Raw genomic sequence first — 26,750 nt, forward strand, 5'->3', positions numbered from 1 at the left:
CCCTCTCTCTCTCTCTCTCTCTCTCCCTTTCTCTCCGTCCCCCTCTCTCTCTCTCTCTCTCCCTTTCTCTCCGTCCCCCTCTCTCTCTCTCTCTCTCCCTTTCTCTCCGTCCCCCTCTCTCTCTCTCTCTCCCTTTCTCTCCGTCCCCCTCTCTCTCTCTCTCTCTCCCTTTCTCTCCGTCCCCCTCTCTCTCTCTCTCTCTCCCTTTCTCTCCGTCCCCCTCTCTCTCTCTCTCTCTCCCTTTCTCTCCGTCCCCCTCTCTCTCTCTCTCTCTCCCTTTCTCTCCGTCCCCCTCTCTCTCTCTCTCTCTCCCTTTCTCTCCGTCCCCCTCTCTCTCTCTCTCTCCCTTTCTCTCCGTCCCCTCTCTCTCTCTCTCTCTCCCTTTCTCTCCGTCCCCCTCTCTCTCTCTCTCTCTCTCTCTCCCTTTCTCTCCGTCCCCCCTCTCTCTCTCTCTCTCTCCCTTTCTCTCCGTCCCCCTCTCTCTCTCTCTCTCTCCCTTTCTCTCCGTCCCCCTCTCTCTCTCTCTCTCTCCCTTTCTCTCCGTCCCCTCTCTCTCTCTCTCTCTCCCTTTCTCTCCGTCCCCCTCTCTCTCTCTCTCTCTCCCTTTCTCTCCGTCCCCTCTCTCTCTCTCTCTCTCCCTTTCTCTCCGTCCCCCTCTCTCTCTCTCTCTCTCCCTTTCTCTCCGTCCCCCTCTCTCTCTCTCTCTCTCCCTTTCTCTCCGTCCCCCTCTCTCTCTCTCTCTCCCTTTCTCTCCGTCCCCCTCTCTCTCTCTCTCTCTCCCTTTCTCTCCGTCCCCCTCTCTCTCTCTCTCTCTCCCTTTCTCTCCGTCCCCCTCTCTCTCTCTCTCTCTCCCTTTCTCTCCGTCCCCTCTCTCTCTCTCTCTCTCTCCCTTTCTCTCCGTCCCCCTCTCTCTCTCTCTCTCTCTCCCTCTCTCTCCGTCCCCTCTCTCTCTCTCTCTCTCTCCCTTTCTCTCCGTCCCCCTCTCTCTCTCTCTCTCTCCCTTTCTCTCCGTCCCCCTCTCTCTCTCTCTCTCTCCTTTCTCTCCGTCCCCCTCTCTCTCTCTCTCTCTCCCTTTCTCTCAGTCCCCCTCTCTCTCTCTCTCTCCCTTTCTCTCCGTCCTTTCTCTCCTCTCTCTCAGTCCCCCTCTCTCTCTCTCTCTCTCCCTTTCTCTCCAGTCCCCCTCTCTCTCTCTCTCTCTCCTTTCTCTCCGTCCCCCTCTCTCTCTCTCTCTCTCCCTTTCTCTCCGTCCCCCTCTCTCTCTCTCTCTCTCCTTTCTCTCCGTCCCCCTCTCTCTCTCTCTCTCTCTCCCTTTCTCTCCGTCCCCCCTCTCTCTCTCTCTCTCTCTCCCTTTCTCTCCGTCCCCCTCTCTCTCTCTCTCTCTCCCTTTCTCTCCGTCCCCCTCTCTCTCTCTCTCTCTCCCTTTCTCTCCGTCCCCCTCTCTCTCTCTCTCTCTCTCCCTTTCTCTCCGTCCCCCCTCTCTCTCTCTCTCTCTCTCCCTTTCTCTCCGTCCCCCTCTCTCTCTCTCTCTCTCTCTCCTTTCTCTCCGTCCCCCTCTCTCTCTCTCTCTCTCTCCCTTTCTCTCAGTCCCCCTCTCTCTCTCTCTCTCTCTCCCTTTCTCTCCGTCCCCCTCTCTCTCTCTCTCTCTCCCTTTCTCTCCGTCCCCCTCTCTCTCTCTCTCTCTCCCTTTCTCTCCGTCCCCCTCTCTCTCTCTCTCTCTCCCTTTCTCTCCGTCCCCTCTCTCTCTCTCTCTCTCCCTTTCTCTCCAGTCCCCCTCTCTCTCTCTCTCTCTCCCTTTCTCTCCGTCCCCCTCTCTCTCTCTCTCTCTCCCTTTCTCTCCGTCCCCCTCTCTCTCTCTCTCTCCCTTTCTCTCCGTCCCCCTCTCTCTCTCTCTCTCTCTCTCTCCCTTTCTCTCAGTCCCCCTCTCTCTCTCTCTCTCTCCCTTTCTCTCCGTCCCCCTCTCTCTCTCTCTCTCTCCCTTTCTCTCCGTCCCCCTCTCTCTCTCTCTCTCCTTTCTCTCCGTCCCCCTCTCTCTCTCTCTCTCCCTTTCTCTCCGTCCCCCTCTCTCTCTCTCTCTCCCTTTCTCTCCGTCCCCCTCTCTCTCTCTCTCTCCCTTTCTCTCAGTCCCCCTCTCTCTCTCTCTCTCCCTTTCTCTCCGTCCCCCTCTCTCTCTCTCTCTCCCTTTCTCTCCGTCCCCCTCTCTCTCTCTCTCTCCCTTTCTCTCCGTCCCCCTCTCTCTCTCTCTCTCCCTTTCTCTCCGTCCCCCTCTCTCTCTCTCTCTCCCTTTCTCTCCGTCCCCCTCTCTCTCTCTCTCTCCCTTTCTCTCCGTCCCCCTCTCTCTCTCTCTCTCCCTTTCTCTCCGTCCCCCTCTCTCTCTCTCTCTCCCTTTCTCTCCGTCCCCCTCTCTCTCTCTCTCTCCCTTTCTCTCCGTCCCCCTCTCTCTCTCTCTCTCTCCTTTCTCTCCGTCCCCCTCTCTCTCTCTCTCCCTTTCTCTCCGTCCCCCTCTCTCTCTCTCTCTCTCCTTTCTCTCCGTCCCCCTCTCTCTCTCTCTCTCTCCCTTTCTCTCCGTCCCCCCTCTCTCTCTCTCTCTCCTTTCTCTCCGTCCCCCTCTCTCTCTCTCTCTCTCTCCCTTTCTCTCCGTCCCCCTCTCTCTCTCTCTCTCTCTCCCTTTCTCTCCGTCCCCCTCTCTCTCTCTCTCTCTCCCTTTCTCTCCGTCCCCCTCTCTCTCTCTCTCTCTCCCTTTCTCTCCGTCCCCCTCTCTCTCTCTCTCTCTCCCTTTCTCTCCGTCCCCTCTCTCTCTCTCTCTCTCCCTTTCTCTCCGTCCCCCTCTCTCTCTCTCTCTCTCCCTTTCTCTCCGTCCCCCTCTCTCTCTCTCTCTCTCCCTTTCTCTCCGTCCCCCTCTCTCTCTCTCTCTCTCCCTTTCTCTCCGTCCCCCTCTCTCTCTCTCTCTCCCTTTCTCTCCGTCCCCCCTCTCTCTCTCTCTCTCTCTCTCTCCCTTTCTCTCCGTCCCCCTCTCTCTCTCTCTCTCTCCCTTTCTCTCCGTCCCCCTCTCTCTCTCTCTCTCTCCCTTTCTCTCCGTCCCCCTCTCTCTCTCTCTCTCCCTTTCTCTCCGTCCCCCTCTCTCTCTCTCTCTCCCTTTCTCTCCGTCCCCCTCTCTCTCTCTCTCTCCCTTTCTCTCCGTCCCCCTCTCTCTCTCTCTCTCCCTTTCTCTCCGTCCCCCTCTCTCTCTCTCTCTCCCTTTCTCTCCGTCCCCCTCTCTCTCTCTCTCTCCCTTTCTCTCCGTCCCCCTCTCTCTCTCTCTCTCCCTTTCTCTCCGTCCCCCTCTCTCTCTCTCTCCCTTTCTCTCCGTCCCCCTCTCTCTCTCTCTCTCCCTTTCTCTCCGTCCCCCTCTCTCTCTCTCTCTCCCTTTCTCTCCGTCCCCCTCTCTCTCTCTCTCTCCCTTTCTCTCCGTCCCCCCTCTCTCTCTCTCTCTCCCTTTCTCTCCGTCCCCCTCTCTCTCTCTCTCTCCCTTTCTCTCCGTCCCCCTCTCTCTCTCTCTCTCTCCCTTTCTCTCCAGTCCCCCTCTCTCTCTCTCTCTCTCCCTTTCTCTCCGTCCCCCTCTCTCTCTCTCTCTCCCTTTCTCTCCGTCCCCCTCTCTCTCTCTCTCTCCCTTTCTCTCCGTCCCCCTCTCTCTCTCTCTCTCCCTTTCTCTCCGTCCCCCTCTCTCTCTCTCTCTCCCTTTCTCTCCGTCCCCCCTCTCTCTCTCTCTCTCCCTTTCTCTCCGTCCCCCTCTCTCTCTCTCTCTCTCCCTTTCTCTCCGTCCCCCTCTCTCTCTCTCTCTCTCCCTTTCTCTCCGTCCCCCTCTCTCTCTCTCTCTCTCCCTTTCTCTCCGTCCCCCTCTCTCTCTCTCTCTCTCCCTTTCTCTCCGTCCCCCTCTCTCTCTCTCTCTCTCCCTTTCTCTCCGTCCCCCTCTCTCTCTCTCTCTCTCCCTTTCTCTCCGTCCCCCTCTCTCTCTCTCTCTCTCCCTTTCTCTCAGTCCCCCTCTCTCTCTCTCTCTCCCTTTCTCTCCGTCCCCCTCTCTCTCTCTCTCTCCCTTTCTCTCCGTCCCCCTCTCTCTCTCTCTCTCCCTTTCTCTCCGTCCCCCTCTCTCTCTCTCTCTCTCCCTTTCTCTCCGTCCCCCTCTCTCTCTCTCTCCCTTTCTCTCCGTCCCCCTCTCTCTCTCTCTCTCCTTTCTCTCCGTCCCCCTCTCTCTCTCTCTCCCTTTCTCTCCGTCCCCCTCTCTCTCTCTCTCCCTTTCTCTCCGTCCCCCTCTCTCTCTCTCTCCCTTTCTCTCCGTCCCCCTCTCTCTCTCTCTCCCTTTCTCTCCGTCCCCCTCTCTCTCTCTCTCCCTTTCTCTCCGTCCCCCTCTCTCTCTCTCTCCCTTTCTCTCCGTCCCCCTCTCTCTCTCTCCCTTTCTCTCCCAAGTCCCCCTCTCTCTCTCTCTCTCCCTTTCTCTCCGTCCCCCTCTCTCTCTCTCTCCCTTTCTCTCCGTCCCCCTCTCTCTCTCTCTCCCTTTCTCTCAGTCCCCCTCTCTCTCTCTCTCTCCCTTTCTCTCCGTCCCCCTCTCTCTCTCTCCCTTTCTCTCCGTCCCCCTCTCTCTCTCTCCCTTTCTCTCCGTCCCCCTCTCTCTCTCTCCCTTTCTCTCCGTCCCCCCCTCTCTCTCTCCCTTTCTCTCCGTCCCCCCCTCTCTCTCTTTCTCTCCGTCCCCCCCTCTCTCTCTTTCTCTCCGTCCCCCTCTCTCTCTTTCTCTCCGTTTCTCTCTCTCTCTCTCTCCGTTTCTCTCTCTCTCTCTCTCTCCGTTTCTCTCTCTCTCTCTCTCTCTCCGTTTCTCTCTCTCTCTCTCTCTCTCTCCGTTTCTCTCTCTCTCTCTCTCTCTCTCCGTTTCTCTCTCTCTCTCTCTCTCCGTTTCTCTCTCTCTCTCTCTCTCTGTTTCTCTCTCTCTCTCTCTCTCTCTCTGTTTCTCTCTCTCTCTCTCTCTCTCTCTCTGTTTCTCTCTCTCTCTCTCTCTCTCTCTCTCTCTGTTTCTCTCTCTCTCTCTCTCTCTCTCTCTCTCTCTCTCTCTCTCTCTCTCTCTCTCTCTCTCTCTTTCTCTCTTTCTCTCTGTTCCTCTCTCTCTCTCTCTTTCTCTCTCTCCCCCTCTTTCTCTCTTTCTCTCTGTTCCCCTCTCTCTTTCTCTCTTTCTCTCTTTCTCTCTGTTCCCGTCTCTCTGTTTCTCTCTTTCTCTCTCTGTGTCTCTCTCTGTTTCAACCTCTTTCACCCTCTTTCACCCTCTTTTTATTGCCCTCGGAGCAGGAGCTCAAGTAAAGCATGCACTCTGTGACCTGGGAGCCTGGAGCAGCAGTGGCCACAGTGTGCTAAAAGGGCACAAGAAGCAAAAAAAATGTTTATTGTTGAATAGGCCGAGGAATCTGGTGGAGGACCTGAGGCAAGAAATTGGTGCTGGGGACTACAGAGAAGGCGATACCAGGAAGCCCTTCCCCTCCCCTGTGATTTGAATAGGAGCATGGCTGCACTTAAAGTGGTTCCAGGGCATCGGTGGTGCAAAGAAAGAAGAGTAGGCAGGGAGCCTGTCAATGGGACCACACTGCCAAAGCATAAGTCGGAAAATTTGAGGCCTAGCCCAAACTGAAGATGGTACCAGCTTCCCAGTCGCATCGATTATTGGTGAGCCATCTGACAGTGTAGACAGAAACGCATTGCATCAGTGGCACAGCCGTGTCCCCTAAAAATGATGCAGCCAAGCAACCGCAGGCTGCATATGAATAAAAAAAGGAGTTCAGTTGTGAATAGCAGGAATAGGACTGGGCTCAGAGCACTGCCTTGGGGTACTCCAGCCTTGACAGAGAGAGGAGATGAAAGGATTCTATTGAGAGTCACACATTGGCTATGAGAGTCGAGGAAGTCAGTAAACCATGTGTGGAGTTGGCCTTGGATTCCATTGGCAGAGAGTTTGGAGAGTGAGGCAGGATGCCAGACTGTATGAAAAGCACGAGATGGGTCCAGAGAGACGGCCCTGATCTCGTGTCAGACATTGAGGGCCTCCATCCATTGTTGGGAGAGTAGACACAGTATATCCAATATAGTGTGATTTGGTTTAAGACCGAATTGGTGATCCGAGATGAGGTTATTGGAGAAAAGGTAAGAGACCGGGATGTAAGGTTTCCTCTTTTTCCCTGCTCCAACTTAACTTTCCATCACACACTCGCAGCCTACGTTGAAAGGAACATTCTTCTCCACCTATTGTTTTCACATCCTTAACCAACTTCCAATCTAATCTCCAATTATAAAGTAGTCTATTTGCCTCTTTATACGTCTTGACTCCAAGGTGATCAGTCTGCTTGGCCTCTTCTTGAACATTGTGTTGCAGATGACCATATCCAAAGCATCCCCAAACTCAAGTATTCTTACACCTTCAGTGTTTCTAACTATGAAACCTGACCCATCATGCACACCCTCATATCCTTCTGCCAACTCTCAAACATGTCCAGTCAAATCCCCTCCGATCACAACTCTCTCGCTAATCCCTGAAACAACATGCACAAGTATGTCCCAAAACTTTCTTCTCCTCACTTAATCCTATCTGTGGGGCATATGTTGATACTACTATTAATATATGCTTATCAAACAACAGCTGGAGGACGATAACTCCTGCATTTACCCTCCTAACCTCCAACACCTTCTCCACCCACTTTTCAGCCACTATAATCCCAACAGCACCAGATCCAGAGTCACAACCTATCCAAAATAGTTTGTACCTTTCATTTCTAGCTGGGACCATTCTTGCAGCACCTCCCCTGCACCTTGTCTCTTGCACACAGCGTACATCCACTCTTCTGCGGCTCAAAGTTTCCACTATCTTACCAGCTCTACCACGCAAAGTACCAACATTCAGACAAGCAACTCCAACACCTATCTTGTCATGCCGATTGGGTGCTTTATGCATGACAGGTTTGCTCCCATTTGTAATTTGTACAGCCATAGATTTCAAAGAAGGAGAATAAAATAAAATCGTTTCATCAAATGAGCTGCACAGACATTTATAAATCTGAAAGTCACGAAGAACTTATTTACCCAAACAGGCAATGTTGTAACTTTGCAGAATGACTGACCAGGAAGAAGAGTTGTTTTATACAATACAAGACATATGCACCACAAATCCTGAATTACTAGTGACATGACACTACATCTTATGCTCGGATGGGGGCTCACACAGCCGCATCACGATAAATTCATCAACGGCACACTCTGGAGCTAAACCTGGATGCTGAACCTTCTGCCAACTCGCCCTCAGAGCTCAGAGCAAAACTGATTGGTCGAGACAACATAAACTTTTGTCCAAGTACTGCTAAACTGGAGGTTTTTGGAAGTGCCAAGAAGGCGATTTGTGTTCTGGTGTTCAAGTAAATGCATTACATGGCTAAAAGTATGTGGACACCTGCTCGTCCAACGTCTCATTCCAAAGTCATGGGCATTAATATGGAGTTGGTCCCCGTTTGATGCTGTAATGGCCTCCACTCTTCTGGGAAGGCTTTCCACTACATGTTGGAACATTGCTGCGGGGATTTGCTTCCATTCAGCTGCGAGAGCATTCGTGAGGTCGGGTGTTGGGCGATTAGGTCTGGCTGGCAGACGGCGTTCCAATTCATCACAAAGGTGTTTGATGGGGTTGAGGTAAGGGCTCTGTGCAGGCCAGTCAAGTTCTTCCACACCGATTTCGACAAACCATTTCTGTATGGACCTCACTTTGTGCACAGGGTATTGTCATGCTGAAACAGGAAAGGTCCTTCCCCAAACTGTTGCCACAAAGTTGGAAGCACAGAATCATCCAGAATGTCACTGTGTGCTGTCGCGTTAAGATTTCCCTTCACTGCAACTAAGGGGCCATACCTGAACCATGAAAAACAGCCACAGACCATTATTCCTCCTCTACCAAATTTTACAGTTGGCACTATGCATTCGGGCACGTAGCGTTCACCTGGCATCCGCCAAACTCAGATTCATCCGTCGGACTGCCAGATGGTGAAGCATGATTCATTACTTCAGAGAACGCATTTCCACTGCTCCAGAGTCCAATGGCGGTGAGAGCATCACACCACTCCAGCCGACGCTTGGCATTGTGCATGGTAATCCTAGGCTTGTGTGCGGCTGCTCGGCCATAGAAACACATTTAATGAAGCTCTCGACAAACAATGTTTGTGCTGACGTTGATCCAGAGGCAGTTTGGAACTCAGTAGTGAGTGTTGCAACCGACGACAGACGATTTTTCCACACTACGCACTTCAGCACTCGGCGCTCCCATTCTGTGATCTTGTGTGGCCTACCACTTCGTGGCTGTGCTGTTGTTGCTCCGAGACGTTTCCACTTCACAATAACAGCACTTGCAGTTGACCAGAGCAGCTCCAACAGGGCAGAAATTTGATGAACTGACTTGTTGGAAAGGTGGCATCCGATGACTATGCCATGTTGAAAGTCGTAGAACTCTTCAGTACGGCCCATTCTACTGCCAATGTTTGTTTATGGAGATTACATGGCTGTGTGCTTGATTTTATACACCTGTCAGCAATGGGTGTGGCTGAAATATTCAAATCCACTAATTAAGAGGGGTGCCCGTGTGTGTGTGTGTGTGTGTGTGTGTGTGTGTGTGTGTGTGTGTGTGTGTGTGTGTGTGTGTGTGTGTGTGTGTGTGTGTGTGTGTGTGTGTGTTTTGTTACAGATCTGGAAACCATATGCATTCAAACATACAGGTGTCCCAAGAGTCAGTTATTCCGTTAAGTACATGTGAGACAGGTCCCTTCCTTTTGTCTAGTGGGAGAATCAAAGGTGTGCGTTGCGATGTTCTTTTAGGTCGGTTATTACATCCAACAAACCATCTAAGACCATCCAACAAATAATCCGACAACACCAGTGAACAAGCGCTTCACTCGCCTAACCGGCGACTCGCTGTCCGAGGCAGAATCTCTGGCAGTTCCTTCTCTGCTTCTACAAACTGTATAACTTCTTTTTGACGAGTATGGGCACGTGTGGAGTGGGGGTGGGGTTTTCCTGGCATGGCTGAAATCCTGCCCAGAAAGGGCGGACCCATGGGAGCACCATCCAATCAGGGCGTACAGTGACATCAGTTTCACCAAGGCCCCTCCCCGCTGAGGGAGGTTCATAAAATTACTGACACCGTCCTCAGCGAGGAGTTCTTGGGGGGGGGGGTCGTTCGTCGTCGTGTTGGTGTGCTGAGTCGGAGGGTTCGTTAGTTGAAGGAGTCCAGTTCAGTGGAGTTCTGTGTGGGTCGTGTTCGTGAGCTGGAGACAGTTGTTGGAGTGAGCCAGTTTGTCGCTGGTTGCCAAAGAAAAAAGGAGGTCGTGACACGGAGGGTCTGCCCACGTCTTGCCTCGGAGGGCCGTCTGTTGCACTGGTTCGAGGGCGCCCGACCTTGACCGGGTCTCTCGTGGGTTCTGTCGGTGGCCCTTATCCTCGCCTTGGACTCCGCTCTACCCGACTCTGGTTCCTCCGCAGACAAGCCCCACACGTGTGACTGCGGGCCAAGCTGCATGACCATTGCCAGGGGCCGCACTACGGAGCACCCCCTCCCTCCAACGTTAAGGTACCCCAAAAGAACTGCGAACTCAGCTCGTCTCTCCCTCTCTGGCTGTGGGGGTCTTTTAATAAATCATCTGAGTGTGTGGGCCCGTCTTGTAAGTAGAAACTGTATTCGTGTTTTTGAACATTGTAAATTATTGCTTGCATATCCGTGATGTCTTGCCCTGTGTCTTTTTTATTTGTGAATAAAACAATTATAGAAATGTTCCTAGTTCGTTTCCGTCCTTTCTCGGATTGGTCCAGCATGGTTCAGATCTGAGTTTTTCGGCGGGTTTTTATCCCCGGTAATCGGTTCATTGTAGCCGGCACGGCTTTGACAGTTCCGTTCGACTGCACCCGAACCGGAGTTGGTAGTCGGTAGTTGGAACTATAGCGCAGTCGGTAGAGTGACCCGGTTCGAGCAAGACGTGCCGAGGGCGTGGTTCCCCGGTAGTTGAAATCACGTAGTTATTAGATAAATTGGCTCGAGACAAAAATACCCTACGCTACGCGGTTGAGATATTGGCGTCCACGGTCGGTCCAGCGACCCGCTGGCTCACGGAGTTATCCGAGAGTGACTGCCTACAATTCCGGGGAGTCTTGTGGGAGACGACGTAACCTCCCCCACCTCGTGGTCGCTCTCGCCACCGACCCCCAGCCTGCAACAATATATACATATTGTTGCGGATTTCGCGCCCGCCGGCGTGCTGACGGCCACGTAACTCGAATCGCGGCACGTCGCCCACCGGACGGACAATCCAGTCGTGACCCTCTCGGACTAACGCCGGGAACCAGTCACGGGTGGACCTTTCGGTCTCACCGCGATCGAGCCAATCAGCCCCCGCGTGGGATAGGGTTGCTCGCCAAATTCGAACTACCTAAGTACCCACGCGGAGGGTAGACCGGGCGATCGCACCTCGCCGCAGGTCGACTTCGGACACGGGCCACTTGAGCGACCCGTTCCGTACTATCAGAATAACCGAGCGGTGTTATCGTCGACCTCGACGGTTCGATTAATTATCGGGCGTATTCAGCCCACTACCAACCCTTTACGTGAAGCAAGATGGGGATTCAATGGAGGAAAAGACGAAGCGAAGCGGGAGAACAGTTCAACAATAAAGCACATTTATTCGCGACGAACGGAAAGCACACAAATACAATTCCACCAAATGCACACAAAAAAAAGAAAACACAATTCCATTTACACAAAAAAGCAAATATAAAAGCGAAAACAATGCAGAGCTAATACCGACTACCGAGCACACGGCAACACTTATACAATTCTACTTCACAGACGGCGCCGACAACACATACCCAAAACCAAGGAAAAGAAATACCCTCAAGAATGAGGCAGGCCTGAGGCCGAGACCGGGTCGGGCCTACCCGTCTGGTGATGAGACGCGGAGCGGCGATGGCCCCGCGACCCGTGGGCCTCGCGGACAGTGCCTGGCAGGGGGTGGGAACGGGGCCCCCTTGGTCGCACTATCTCAGCGCGGGGGGAAACAGGAGGGGGTTGCTGATGCTCGGGGTATAGAGGATCTTTATTATCCCTGGTGTGCGTCTCCACCTCGGCCAGGTCGCGCTGCCGGCCTCCCTCGGGCGTGCAGCTCCTGGCACCGACGCGAGCACCCCCTCGTCCGACTCTCTTCAGCTTCTCCAGCCACTGCAGGCTTCGGGCTCCAGACTTCCACACTCTTCTCTCTTCTCCGACTCCTTCTCGTTCTCGTTCTCCTTCTCCTTCTCCTTCTCGTTCTCCTTCGTTCCGACTCCTTCTCGTTCTTGTTTGCGACTCCTTCCTTCTCGTTCTGACTGACGAACACCGTCCTTTTATCCCCCCGTAACTTCGCCTTTGACCCCCTCCCTTTGACCTTTCACCTCGCTCCCCATTGGCCCGAGAAAAAGTGGGCGTGAAGGCTTTTTGATCCACAAATTTGCATATATCGATCGCCCTGGGGGGGGGGCCAATTCGCCCCTCGCTCACCGATTGGACGGCAAAAAGTGGGCGTGTGTCGTTTTTGATCCGTTTTTGAAGCACAAAATCCGTGATTTTGTACACGCTGTTCAACGTGCGCCCTACACGAGTCCAGCATCGGTGCCCATGAGTGGCGCGAGATGACGGTGATGCGATGGTGGCGAGTTGTGACGGTAAAGGTCATGGCGGTTGTGGTGAAGCGGCGTTGTGGTTGGTGGTTGTTGTTGTGGTTGTGATGGTGGCGATTGGTCCAAAATAAAGATAGTAAAAGAAAAACGGCTATCCTGAAGAGTCGCAGCACGTATTAATGACATGTATTCCCACTAGACAACGGGTTTGGGCCTAACTACACATGTACTTACCGAGATACCTCACCTAAGGGACCTGAATGGTGGTTTGCGAATTTGGTAACCACAACACTACCCCCTTCCCTTTTTACAGATTCGTCCCGAGTCGTCAAATTTTCGTGTGCCATCATGTGTAGTTTTCCCCGAGTACATTTTACCTACGGATCCCTGAGTGCGACATTCATGGTATTCGTGTCCCCAAAATAAATAACCTGAGGGCTGCGTAACTATCTAAACAAACTCACTCACACGGACGACTTAAATAAAATTGCCGGCGCTAAGACAAACATGCCGGGGGCGCACTCATATGTGCAGTACATCTTAACCTTAACTTACAAATTTTACACTAAACCATGGCCCAGGATCATTGAACTCTGCAAAAAGAAAGCAGTTAGCAGGGAGCCAGGCTGCCCGCATGCAGTCTCTGGCTCAAACAATGCAGGTGACAGGGAACGTGGCTGGCTGCTCACACGCAGTCCAAGGCCTTCCCTTTTGAACTGAACTCAGTGAACCACAACGGTGCTTGGGCTGCACAACGCAGTCTCCGTGCCAGCTCAAGTGGCACACGCAATGAGCACAACGAATGGATGCATGAACGCAAACACGGTGCACGGGCCGCCACTGCAGGCCCGTGTTGTAGCTGCCAACAGGGCAGTTCTTGCAGCTTGCAAACTGTTGCCTTGCGGATCCTGGCGCACATGGAAATGAACAGGGGGGGCAAAGCAAAAATTGAACGGGGCTGGTGAACGTGGGCAGTGGGCATGGCATGGCAAAGGCAGCAGGCAAACACAGCCCGCAGAAGAAGGCCGCTGCAGGCAAACACAGCCGGCAGACGAACTGGCCGGCACAGGCCTCGAAGAAAAACAGCCAGCAGATGAACTGGCCGGCACAGGCCTTGCAGCACACAGCTGCCGATGAAGTTGGCCGGCCTCCGCCTCGAAGCAAAACACGGTCAGCCGATGAAGTTGGCCAGCTCTTGCCGTTCAGTGGAGGTTGGTGAAGGGAGTGCGGTGGTGCTGGCCACTTGGAAGGCGGGCGCGGACCTACCTACCTGTCTCCCTCCCAACCTATCGCCTTTGCCTGTCACTGTACATACCCACTCCCTTAATTTGTCAAACCCCAATTTAGCCCCAACTTATTTTTTTTTTGTTTTTATTTTTACTCCCCCACTATAAATCGTCCCCTAACCCCCTTTATCGTCCTTGTTCGGCTAACCTATCCTGTCACCTAGCCTACTCCCAACCCCTACGTTCCCTTCCCGGAGGGGAATAAGGGAGAGCTAACGTCCTGTGTCGAGGCCCAACGAAGCCTCAGAATGGCCTCCACAGAGTTCGGCGATCTATAACCAAAGTGGGTCCAGCGGCCCACAACGACAGCGAGGGGATGGATGGTGCGGAGGGGTACATCTCCTAATCTACCCTAACCATTAAACTGTTAAACTACCCCGGGGCTTTCAACAAGCGCCTCTCGCTTAAACTATTGGTTCTAACAACCCAGATTCCCGTCGCCTGTGTTGGTGTCCTCACAATTTCGGGCCTCGCCCCCCAATTTTCGCTCCGTGCCCTCACACGGTCTCCTGGCTGGGACACGTGGCTCCCTTTGGCAGGCACGACCCTCTGCCGATTCTCCCGCTATGGCACCCCCGGGCACTACACTGCCTCCGAGCCTACCAGCTCCCTAACACCGGGGAGTGCCCCCCATGGCACCTCCCCTGAAACGCACACGTGGCAGGCCGGCCTCCCGGGCCCCTTTCCGAGGGTCACCCGTGCCCACAACACTGCCCACACGGCTAATGGCGCCCCGGGCCCCCACACCAAGCAGGCGCACCCGTGCCCACTACTCTATCCCGGCCCCCCATGGGCCCTTGGCCTACCGCGGCCGACTAGCCTGGTGCCCGGGGTACCCACTCAGCGATACTCACCTTTCGCAGCCACGCTCCCAAGCCCGTCAACAGGGCTCCTGCACCCCTCCAAATGGGTCTCGAGCCTACTTTCCCACCAACAACAAAACGACCTCCATATTTGTTAATTTGACTAACCCAGCTAACTCACTTTACTCTGACCCCGGGGTCCCTTGGGCGGGAGTCACTCCTCCCCCCAATCACTCATCGCACCATGCATTCCCCATTCACTCCACACACACAGACCCGCTGGCCTCACTCACTCACCAAGCACATGCTTCCAATCCACTCACCAACAACTCTTCAACACACACACCACTGAACTCTGCCATCCTTCTAACTACATCCCCTAACTAACTCGTGCTCCCACGTCGTCCCTTAAACTAGTAGCACGTTCCTTTTAACACTACGTAGCTAAGCTACGTCCCCTCTACACATCCACAAGTCTGTCACTGTCTCCAAAATAATCCCATTTTATTTCCCAACCTAAATCTGGCTACAATCCCTCTAACTAATCCATTCCACGGACTCCATGAGGACTTACCCCTGCCCCATGAAGTCGGTCTAACTAAGCTAACCCTTCCCCCTAACTAGTTTCCATCCTGTGCCCAGGTAAGGGGGTCTTTCACCCCTTGTCCAGGAATCCTGTACACCCGAAAGTGAGGCTTGCTTTTTTTTTTTTTTTCCATGCGCAGCACCTGCGCGGCAACTCAGAGCTCGCGCACTTTGCACCTGCCCGTGACGTCATGCAGCTGCACGTGTTCCTCGTCCCTCCTTGGACGGGACCATCCGGCAGAGATACCCCTCCTGCCGGATTCCAACCCCACGTGCAGCCATGACGTCACCGTGCGCATAAAAAAAAACAAGCCCCACCTCTCGAGGGGTTCCCCACGCGAACACATGTGCTTTGCCCGTTGGAGCTTAACACACACGATCGCGTGGAGAACCCGTCCGGTCCAAATCCATTTACCTGCCTAAACTTTGTCCGTCCGCGGGATCGGCAAATCCACCGCGTGCGTTTCCGGACCGGGACTTCACTCTCGCAAGCGAGCACGTGGTGGTCTCGTGCGTTGCACAGCACGAACCGCGTGCTCACTGCTGGGTGAACCCGGCACGGTCCCCGAAATAGCTACAGCCGCTACTCGGCTTTCTTTCTTCTCATGTCGCCTTCGTCGTCGCCATTCAACCCACGCACACCTGCGTGTTACGACGCACACAGTCCACTCCATCACATTCACACCGGGAGACGCGGCTGCGTGCTCCCGCATGCCAACCGACATCTCCCTCACATACCGCTCTCTCACACACACGGTCTCCCTTGCACACAGCGACCTTGTACACGGCCGTTCACTCACGCGTGCGGGGGCACTCACCCGCGGTGCCTCACTCGCACTCTGTGCCTCATCCACACACGCGGGGGAACTCAACCGCGGTGCCTCATCCACACACCGTGCCTCACTCATACACGCGGGGGAACTCAACCGCGGTCCCTCATCCACACACCGTGCCTCACTCACACACACGGGGGCACACACCCGCGGTGCCTCACTCACAAACACGGCCTCACTCACACACGCGGGGGCACTCACCCGCGGTGCCTCATCCACACTGGCCGTTTCACTCACACCCACGGCCTCTTCCACACACGATGCCTCATCCACACACGGCGTGCTGGGAAGCACGTACTCCGGCACCATCGCCACCACACCACTCACACACGGGGTCGCTTCCACACACGGGGACGCACTCACGCCTTGCACCACACACACAGGGACAACCACACTGGGGATTCGAGTCCCCACAAGGGTCTCCGGGGCCTCTATACCCCCCAAGCTCGCCGTGCACCCGTCCACAGCACTCCTCCCCTCAACCTCGCAAAGCACGACCGAACTCACCTGGTCGTGACTCGCCTCAAGGGGGCATACTCCCTCCCCTCGTTCCTGGAGGAGGCCATCCAGGTGCTCGCACTGGGTCTCTACCCAGTCCGCCAGCTCACCCCCATTGTCCTCCACTACCTCTGTGTGTGTGTGTGCGTCACTTACCCCGTCTTCCTCGTGTAGTCTTTCCTCTATTTTTTCTATCTCCCGTGTCTCTGCCAACTCTTCACCCTTTACCTCCCTTGTCTCAACTATTATTTCCTTTGTCACGGCCTTCATGCCCGCCTGTAGGCATCGGCCCATGTTCTGCGTCTCACCCCGGAACTTTTTCATCTCTTCCCTCATTTGCTGTGTATTCGCATCCATCGTCGTTTTCACTTCATTCATTTGCTTGTTCATGTCTTTCATTTCGTTTTTCATATTCGCATCCATTTTTTCGATCATTTTCGCATTCATCTTTTCGTTCATTGCCGCCAGCATGGCGCATAGCTGGGCCATGTCGGATGCACTCAGCTGAGCCGTTCCGGCAGGGATCGGGGAAGGGTTTTGGTGGAGAGGGGGGGGGAAGGTGTCATACACTGCGGCCGCTGCCGCACCCATTTCGGGCTCTGGGTTCAGTTGGGCGAGTCCGTGTTCCTGCACAATCAACATTTCCTGCTCGGGGATTCCATCCTGGACCATGGATTCTACACATTCTACATCCATTTCTAATACCCCCGGCTCCCGCTCGCCTTGAGACGCCATCTTGCTTCTCCTAAAGGGTTAATTTGCTCGCTCGTAATTTGGAGGGAATCGGGGGTCGCTTCTCTCACCCCTGGACCGATTCCCGTGAATTTAGCCGGAGACAGGACAGCCCGTTTTCCTGTTCTCCGATACCAGTGCCGCGAGGAGGGCGATGAATTTGTATCCCACTCCTGACACCAGTGTTGCGGATTTCGCGCCCGCCGGCGTGCTGACGGCCACGTAACTCGAATCGCGGCACGTCGCCCACCGGACGGACAATCCAGTCGTGACCCTCTCGGACTAACGTCTGGACCCAGTCACGGGTGGACCTTTCGGTCTCACCGCGATCGAGCCAATCAGCCCCCCGCATGGGATAGGGTTGCTCGCCAAATTCGAACTACCTAAGTACCCACGCGGAGGGTAGACCGGGCGATCGCACCTCGCCGCAGGTCGACTTCGGACACGGGCCACTTGAGCGACCCGTTCCGTACTATCAGAATAACCGAGCGGTGTTATCGTCGACCTCGACGGTTCGATTAATTATCGGGCGTATTCAGCCCACTACCAACCCTTTACGTGAAGCAAGATGGGGATTCAATGGAGGAAAAGACGAAGCGAAGCGGGAGAACAGTTCAACAATAAAGCACATTTATTCGCGACGAACGGAAAGCACACAAATACAATTCCACCAAATGCACACAAAAAAAAGAAAACACAATTCCATTTACACAAAAAAGCAAATATAAAAGCGAAAACAATGCAGAGCTAATACCGACTACCGAGCACACGGCAACACTTATACAATTCTACTTCACAGACGGCGCCGACAACACATACCCAAAACCAAGGAAAAGAAATACCCTCAAGAATGAGGCAGGCCTGAGGCCGAGACCGGGTCGGGCCTACCCGTCTGGTGATGAGACGCGGAGCGGCGATGGCCCCGCAACCCGTGGGCCTCGCGGACAGTGCCTGGCAGGGGGTGGGAACGGGCCCCCTTGGTCGCACTATCTCAGCGCGGGGGGAAACAGGAGGGGGTTGCTGATGCTCGGGGTATAGAGGATCTTTATTATCCCTGGTGTGCGTCTCCACCTCGGCCAGGTCGCGCTGCCGGCCTCCCTCGGGCGTGCAGCTCCTGGCACCGACGCGAGCACCCCCTCGTCCGACTCTCTTCAGCTTCTCCAGCCACTGCAGGCTTCGGGCTCCAGACTTCCACACTCTTCTCTCTCTTCTCCGACTCCTTCTCGTTCTCGTTCTCCTTCTCCTTCTCCTTCTCGTTCTCCTTCGTTCCGACTCCTTCTCGTTCTTGTTTGCGACTCCTTCTTCCTTCTCGTTCTGACTGACGAACACCGTCCTTTTATCCCCCGTAACTTCGCCTTTGACCCCCTCCCTTTGACCTTTCACCTCGCTCCCCATTGGCCCGAGAAAAAGTGGGCGTGAAGGCTTTTTGATCCACAAATTTGCATATATCGATCGCCCTGGGGGCGGGGCCAATTCGCCCCTCGCTCACCGATTGGACGGCAAAAAGTGGGCGTGTGTCGTTTTTGATCCGTTTTTGAAGCACAAAATCCGTGATTTTGTACACGCTGTTCAACGTGCGCCCTACACGAGTCCAGCATCGGTGCCCATGAGTGGCGCGAGATGACGGTGATGCGATGGTGGCGAGTTGTGACGGTAAAGGTCATGGCGGTTGTGGTGAAGCGGCGTTGTGGTTGGTGGTTGTTGTTGTGGTTGTGATGGTGGCGATTGGTCCAAAATAAAGATAGTAAAAGAAAAACGGCTATCCTAAAGAGTCGCAGCACGTATTAATGACATGTATTCCCACTAGACAACGGGTTTGGGCCTAACTACACATGTACTTACCGAGATACCTCACCTAAGGGACCTGAATGGTGGTTTGCGAATTTGGTAACCACAACAATATGTTGAAATTAAATAGTTTTTAAGTGTTGTAGAAAATAAACACTTTTTTTTTTTTAAGTTTACTACCAATGATGCACCGTCTTTTACAACACCCTATCTAACACGTTACATTAGTTATTTGTGCCTGTTGTTTGTGTCCTTTATGACGTCATTAAAAAAACAATACGTTTCCTGTTTGGGATGATTTATAATGTTGTTTGACTTCCAGACAGACAGACAGACAGACAGACTGAAGCAATTGCTGTAACGTACGGTGCGCATGCACGATCATCACGAGACCCCGTACAACTTGCGAAATTCCGAACGAAATTATTGCTAATCTGCAAATTCGTCTTCCGATTCATGTTCTCCAGTGTTCGAGGAATTACTTCATTTCAATTGAATTCTGTATTTTGATCATATAAATCCACTGATAAATAGACAGAGTGAACCAGTTGCTTCATCCCGCTTTGCACTACACACGCGGGGTAATAATCCGTTAATCTGACGACAACCCAAGAGGGTTAGCTATGGTGGGGGTAAATTAAGAAAAACAAGGGAAGGTGTAAGAATAGGTGAGGATAAAGAAAAGAGAACGAGTGGAGAAAAGAAGGATGTTGGGAATGATCATGTAAAGACAGGATGGGTACTATAAGGTACTCTCCACGTTTGTGTGCACCCGAAGGTGGTCTGCAAATTTAGGTATCACCACCATCAAGTGACTCTGCTGGAAATGGCCAGAATGAGGAGAGAGCACATCCAGATTCCTACCTTCTGCTCACACAGCTGCCGTACACGATGAATAAATAAACAGAACTGCCTTCGGCAAGAGGCAACCTCCCTCCATTTGTAAGAAATGTTTTGTAATTTGCTCACCTGCAAGAGCACACATTTCCAAACAGAAGCAATGAGTGGAACGTTTTGGGGTTTTTTTTGAAAAATAATGATTTAAATCACATTTATGATTATGATTATGATTATGATACGCCGTACCATGTTTGAGCATCCGTGCTGTCGAAGCAGTTTCTACGCAAGGGTTATACTTTTTTGGGTGGCTCGCCATCCCTCTCCCAGGAATAGTTCAGGGCAGGAATTTTGAATTTCTTAATGGTGCCAGCGATAGCTCGCCTACTGTTCGCAAAGGAAACCGTGGGGTCTTTAACGCCCACCGACTCATGCCGGTAGCCAGGACTCCCAGTTTAACATCCATCCAAGGGACGGTACACACATTGATGAATTTCCTTACCAGTGAAACACCAGGATGGCAGTTTCTATCTGGGTGGGGATTCAAACTCAGGCTAGACAGCTTAGAGGCGAATGCGCATACTTTTGGCCCTCAGCCATCCTGCCAGCCCTTGCGCCACACTAATAGGAATGACTATGACCATCGTCCATAACATCACCGTGCCCATTTAAATAGCCCGAATCGGTTTATTGACTTTTCGATTGTCCTTAACATCGAGCGAGACTGTTGCATCAGACATCGAGTTCTTTATCGGACATTCGGTCTCGACTTGTTTATCCGACAATCTGCCAAGATGTCCGTGAACCCTCCATAAACCCATGGTTGTTATGCAAATGATTCGGAGCATTGTAGCGCTCGCGGTGTTGGTTAGTGGGACGAATTCTAAACCTCACCCTTAACCGCTTGTTCACCTGTCTGCGTAAACCGGAGCATGGTTCCTCCGTGGGCCCGACGGGTAATAAATGGACAAAAGGAATTTTGAAATCACATATACGTGATGTGTAATTTAAAGAGATGTTTGCACAAATGGTTTGATGGTTTTTAACTCGTGTATAAATTTCCACAAAATGTACCTTGTGATGCAAAAAGGTCGAATAATAATGTCCTCGTATAAAAGTGTGGGGAGAGGGTTGTGGGTGGTGGGGGTGGGCAAGTGTTGGGAATCTGGGAAAATAAATGGAATTGGAACCTTTAAAATAAATAAAAATTTGTACCTATGGAACTTATGATCTGAAAAGGCACAGTCATACATATGGTGAGATCGGTGGTTTGATGAGACAGAACCAGACACCTTTGTGATCACAGGTCGAATGCGCCATGACCTCAGCTTTGGTGGTTGATGTGTGGATGCGATGGAAGGGGTGGATTGGGGTTTTAGGAACAAAGCATCTCTGGGAACACAAGCCCTGCCTGCATTGCAACTCCTTTCTTTGTCTGCAGCTTAATGAATGAGAGAGACCAGGCATCACACAAACAAATGGCAAGAGTCTTCTGCTGCCTCTCCTTACTGGTCTCGCATCCTCTGCTGACTGCTCTTTCCGTGCGTTGCGCCCTCTGGTCTCTACAGGGCACACACGGCCACCATTAACCCCATTCTGGTGCATCTACCGAAATCCAGGATCACTGCTAACCTCCACTCATTCGTTCCAAATTTTTCCCCCCACTTATGGGATTGACTTCCACATCCTCTTCAATCTCGTTCTGTCCTTCCAAGTATTCAAGACATCTGTTCACCACCATCTCATATCATCCTCAATCCAAAACCATCATCTTTTCTACCCCCTCCTACTTCTTTCCAAATTTCCACTTATTCCCTTCTGAGAGTTTACCTCTGTATCCATCTTGTCCTCCCCTACCCCCCCCCATCCCCTTCCTCTCCCTCTCTCTACTGTTCCTTTTGTCCTGTTACGTTCTGATCCGTTCAGCGTTCTCGCTCTTCCACGAACCTTGACTCTGCATCCAAAACAAAGTAGAACGTTCCTCGGTAGAGCACATACCTCCACCAGGTTGAATAGTTTACCTGTTATATCCCACTGATGTGTTGGACCTGAATCAAAATCGAATCGGCTTGTTCTCGTCACCTACTCAACTCATTTACCTCGTTTTGTCATAACTCGTCCACAACTTTTTGAAATATCGTGATTTATATCATTTTTGGCCCGATCTCTCAATGGTGAAGAATCGCTTTTAGTATTAAAAAAAATTTCCCATACCCGGATCTGGATTTGTATTTTCATCATGATCTAATCAATTTGTCCTTGTCAAACACCCAACTTGTCCACCAAGTTTTATCCAAATCCGTCCACAACCTTTTGAGATACCCTCCTCACATACAGACAGACAAAGATGAAAACTTAACCTCCGTCCACCGCAGCACACCACAGTTTGGATGGATTTGATGGTTCAAGGTTGGTAGGGGAATAGTAGTTTGGGTGTAATTTACCGGTTCGATGAGGGTGCCTTGATGATGGTATCAGTGGTTTGGGGTGACTGTAATGGGGGTAGATGGAGGTTTCATTGTGTTGGTAGAAAAAAAACATTTGTTTGAGTATGTCTGATGGGGAGGTGGTGGTTGGGGAAGGTTCCCACCGCCGCCACTCCTGGGTTCCAAAATCAAACTCTCGGTGCCATGATCCCTCCCTGTAGCCCCCAGTTGGAGGAGACTTAGTTTGAGGGATCTTGATGGAGGAAGACATGATTTGTGTGTGTTGGTTCTTCTTGGCCATCAGGGAGCGGATTTGGTTGTTTGCGGGTGAGTGATTGGAATGGCAGGCTCAAAATTGGTGGATTTTGATGCGGGAAGACATTGATTTATGGTAGTTATTTACTTAGTTGTTCGTTAGTTAGGGGAGACAGGTTTTTTTTACCCCCCTTACAGTACATGGGAGCAAAGAGACGTAAAGACACACAATTGGTAAATCGATTGTCCCATGATTTTGGTATACCCTTGGGAGTTTGGTATACCATCGGTGGACCTTCGCTAGGAATTTCTCCAGTCATTTGCTTTCTGGTCATGCGAGCATCTGTCATCCCTATAATCTCTATTATGTCTGCATTACCCCCTCCCCCACAACTATACACCCGACACAGTCCTGCTCTTTGCCTCTCCTCTTCACGCTTTCACCCCTTGTCTGCCACCCCTAAGCCCCAGCTCCCTCCTTACAACATTCCCACCCCACCCCTGAATTCCAAAACCAAACTGGCGGCATCGTTCCATCCCTCGAATCTCCAGTTCCCCCTGTTCCTCCTCCTTTATAATCCCTTCCCACTTCGCCATCCTTCGCCCCTCGAGCTATAAAACCGTTTCCCATCTCGAACCCCTTCCACCTCCCCTCTCACTTTCGGTCCTCTTTCTCCCCCTGTTTCGCTGCATCCAATCTCGTCTTCTCCACATTCCTCCTCCTCCTCCTCCCTTGACTCCTCCACCTCCTCCATTCACAGGCAGAAGACCCTGGCAGCAGAGCTCCTCTCGGACCGCGGACTCTCATCGCAGCGCTCCCTCCAGCAGATTTTCTCTGTGCCCTTGTCGCTCCGAACCCGTCTGTCTATCCTGCGTGTCTTCGTCGCTGTCCATCTGCATTTTCACCTTTTCTGTCCCCGCTTCTACCTCGCTTTTTTATTACTATCTTTTTCGTTCTTTTTGTCCAACAACACTTTCCATGCGGATGGGCAAGGAAGACCAGCAGAAATGACCAGAGGGAGGGTTGTGACCGCGTTCACCTCGTTCGTGCTTCTCCTGCTGCTACTGCCAGGACCCGCGAGATCTCGTGCTGGTGAGAGGGTCACAGGCAAACAAGACATTGTTATTTATTTATTTGTTAAATACAATACTTGTTCATGCTAATTTGTATAATCCATTATGGTATTGGAGTTGCTATAATTGGGGCACAAGAATCCATTGGTTAAGAATCAGAATGGGATGGTGAGTGTAAAGTACGTCACAATGTGTCTGCACAGCTTGTACACCCTCCATGTCCATCACCCAGCATGCAGGACGATCCTTCTCAGTAATAGCCCATTTACACCGCACAGATTGACTGCACTCGATGAGCATGCTGTACGTTTCCCTCCAATGCGGAGCCATATCCTTGACTCAAAGTGACTCTCCTGGCTCACGATTGTGGGGTGGAAAGCTGGGAGCCACCCCCTTCCACCCCACTCAAACCTGTCAGTCCCATCGTCCTCTTTGCTGCAACTCCAGTCGTGTCATCTTGGTCCATTGCTTTGATTCCATTTGACACTAAACTTTCATTTTCCCACCATCATTAAAACTCAATGTTCTTCAGTGCTTCTAGGATGACATGATGTCCGTCCATGATGCATCACCTCCACGGAGGTTACCTGCTCACGCATAATATATATTTTATAATACTAAGTGCCCAAGCTTTTTATCAGTGTTATGTCTTTGATATATCATCTCAGAGGTTGAGGCAAATGTTCATTCAGCATTTATCTTTGAAGGTCATGACAACATTGGTGGCGTCGTGCCAGTCGCTTCTCTCCATGTGCAGGCACTTTCACAAGCCTGAGATTCTTTCTTCCTGTATAAAGGGTTTGGCAGGAAACAACCTTTTACGGTGACATTGAGCACACAAGCAGCTCCATGTGGGGAGATAGTTGAAAAAGAACTTTGGCTATACAAGAGCCTTACAGGTGATCTGAGCTGCGATGTATTCTTGCCTGGAGCACAAACTGTTTTGAGGAACAGGTATAGCTGTGAACCGTCGCCGTGTCACATGGCTTGCATAGAACATTCCATAAACTCTGATCCTTGTTTATCTTCAAGGTAGCCTTTAAAAAAGGTGCAGGAACATTTTACACCTGCAGCTACCTGGTTTTTTTTATAGGAGCATGCAGGTTTGTGCTATATTGGATACACGAGTACGAGGACGCATTGTCAACATGTTTTGTAGCGAAGGTATTCATGTTGTTGTCAAGAGACGGGCAAAGACAGGTACATGGAAATAGAGACATTACGATTGCTCACTGAAACCATCATGGAGGTTGTTTGGCCCGAGTAAGAGCAATCGTCACAGCCCACGTTACATGAAGAGAAGATGATGCCTTAACGTCAGGGATACTCATCATGATGGAGAGGTCGTGATTTGATGAAACAAATAACTGACCTGTCTTCATTATTTATTTATTTTTTCATCAGGTTATCTCACTGTGGTTGTGGAGCAGCGGGTGATTACTGTGACAGCTGGTGACCCGGTGACCCTCACCTGCAGGATGCATACGGATGGACTGCTCTGTCAGGTTACCTGGTACAAGGTGAGATTTCAAAAAATAACTCTTCCTCTAATTTCCTTCTTTCTCTCACTACACATTGCATGCTTAACATCAAGAAATCGGTCTTAGAGCGTGTCACACACGGGAAGGATCTGGAGGTGGTAATAGATACGGGAGGTAAGCAGGCAGCACAGTGCCAGGCAGCGATAGGTAAAGCAAACAGGATTTTAGGCTGTATTCGGAGGGGAATCATTTATTAATCAAAAGAAGTGGTTTAAACATTGTATGGGAATTTAGTGAGGTCACATCTAGAATATTGTGTACAGTTTTGGTCACCACAACTTAGGAAGGACATCGTCTTCGAGGAGGAAGGGGCTCTCTTCATTGTCTGAGCTCAGAGCTAGACTAAGCTATGGGGAATGTTTGGAGGAGACAGGACTTTATAGGTTGGAAAGGAGGTGATTGTGAGGGGATCTGATAGAGATGTTTAAGACGATGAAGAATGTGGACAACATCGGTTAATTGGAGTTTTTCAGCAGAATGGACGGTGTTTGGACCAGGGGCCATAGCTGGAGGTTAAAGAAGATGAGAGTTCGGACACTTTTAAGGAAGGGCTCTTTCAGTCAGAGAGTGGTTAATGCATGGAATGGTCTCCCCAGAAAGGTTGTGTCTGTAGAAGGGGTCGATAAGCTTAAATGGGAATTGGATAGGAACTGGATGCATTGGAGATGGAGGAATATGGGTTTGGAGATATTGGCAGGACTTGTCGGGAGCTTGTATGCGGATTCGTGATGGTGTCTGGTGTTGTTGTTGTGCAAGGCATGATGAGCCGAATGTCCACACCCTTCGCCAAAGGTTCCCTGTGTATCATTGTGTATCTCAAGGGAGATATTTTCAAGAGCATTACAGCACTCCGACCTAGCAACGTAATAGGTGCTGGCAACCATCGCTCTTTATCACTAATGATGTCACTGCATGTCTTGCATGCCCGTTCTATATCCAGTAGCCAGCTGTGCACCTTAGTGACCCTGTCGCACCACATATCTATAAAATGCATTGTTTTCTTTTCCCAGCTCAGAAGCCATGCACGCACACGTAATGAACGACTTGCAAATTGCGATGTCAAATGACGTGATGAGGAATGGGCATGGGATCTTCTCTTTGGAAACTCGAAAGTACAAGGAATCGATTGAATTTGTTCACTTTCAAGATATGTTAATGCAGCCGCTAAGAAATGGGAATTCTATCCGAGTAATCCGGGCAAAGAAACATTTGAAATGACGAGCACAGACCATGGGCTTTTGGCTTTGGTCTGTCCTCTTGGGCAACAACACGGTGTAATTGGTCCGAGTTTTGTACGTTATTTATTGGCTGTATGAAAAATGCATGGATGGGGAGAGAGGCAAAGAGGATTGGGAAGGTGTAATCAAAACGATGCATTCAACCTCAAGACCCGAAATGCACCGTGTTTGTGCTGTATAGGTGAACGGGCTCGGTTGTCTTGCATTATTACACAAAACACGCACAGGCAGGATCGCCGAGGCATTCAAAGTACCCACACTCGCTTCGAAACTCTCTTGCCTAGGTTTGAATCCTGACCGACTTATAAACCGTCGTCCTGGTGTTTCACATGCAGTGGGGGGTTTAATCAATGCGGATGTTAGAGATACTACGGAGTCCTCCACGAAGAGTGTTCGAGCAATCGCCCCTCAACCTGAACAAATTCCAAACTCCTGCTCTAACCTGCATGGGGCACTGAATCTGCAGGAGAGCTGCACCCTCAGCAAACGGTGCTAAATGAGAAGACGAAGCACGCCATGTGTTGTAGGCTCCAACTATAAGCATGACAATATGAATGTGACGTTCACAGTTGAGCCACTGAGAAATATACCAGGCTGTTCGATCAACATGACGAGAAAAGTTTGGGTTCCCGTTTGGAATACCGTTCAAGTCCCATTGGACAAGGATTAGTATCGACTTCAATGTTGAGAACTGCCATTTGCACCAAAGCCATACTGACGGTGAAAGATTGCTGGAATGTACTCGCAGATGCTGGCCTTGGATGTGGGATAACCCGTCATGAGCGATTTACTTGTTTGCGGCTCAGGATGAAACCGAATGGAATAAGCACGTACACCTGTATTATGTGCACCTTGTTTCGGAGTGAAGGGCAGTGAGGTATTAAGAAAAGTCCAAGGGGGAAGGCAAGGGCAATAAATGAGTTGCACTTGTGTATCGATTATCGCTCATGAAATGCATCCTTTCCTTCCATTGTATCCTTCCCTACTTTTCTTCATTCCCTCATCTCGAACAGCTTCAGGCCGGTGGAGCACAGCGTCAATCTCTGTTCACCTACGGATCCATCCGGCCACATAACCACTCGGAGGAGATGCGGCGCACCGCTACCACACACCACACGAGCCTCAGGTGCAGCAATGGGAGCATTACAGAGACAGGTGTGGAGTACAGC

General features: G+C 51.6%; 1 protein-coding gene across 3 annotated transcripts in view; it reads left to right on the top strand.

Annotated features, from left to right (window-relative positions):
* The window catches only part of IGSF21 (immunoglobin superfamily member 21), a 124,273-nt gene that overhangs the window by 29,102 nt on the left and 68,421 nt on the right, over window positions 1–26,750 (top strand). For 2 of the 3 annotated variants that reach the window (XM_085880050.1, XM_085880051.1), the window contains exons 3-5: window positions 22,490–22,821; window positions 24,207–24,322; window positions 26,595–26,707. In XM_085880050.1, the coding sequence (XP_085736176.1) occupies window positions 22,490–22,821; window positions 24,207–24,322; window positions 26,595–26,707 (561 nt within the window). The remainder of the gene's footprint in view (window positions 1–22,489; window positions 22,822–24,206; window positions 24,323–26,594; window positions 26,708–26,750) is intronic. The other variant, XM_085880052.1, reaches the window with a different exon arrangement.

This window comes from Eptatretus burgeri, chromosome 4, assembly GCF_056783735.1.
Source record: "Eptatretus burgeri isolate ZD-2024b chromosome 4, Ebu_testis_v1, whole genome shotgun sequence".
NCBI classification, from domain to species: Eukaryota; Metazoa; Chordata; class Myxini; order Myxiniformes; family Myxinidae; genus Eptatretus; species Eptatretus burgeri.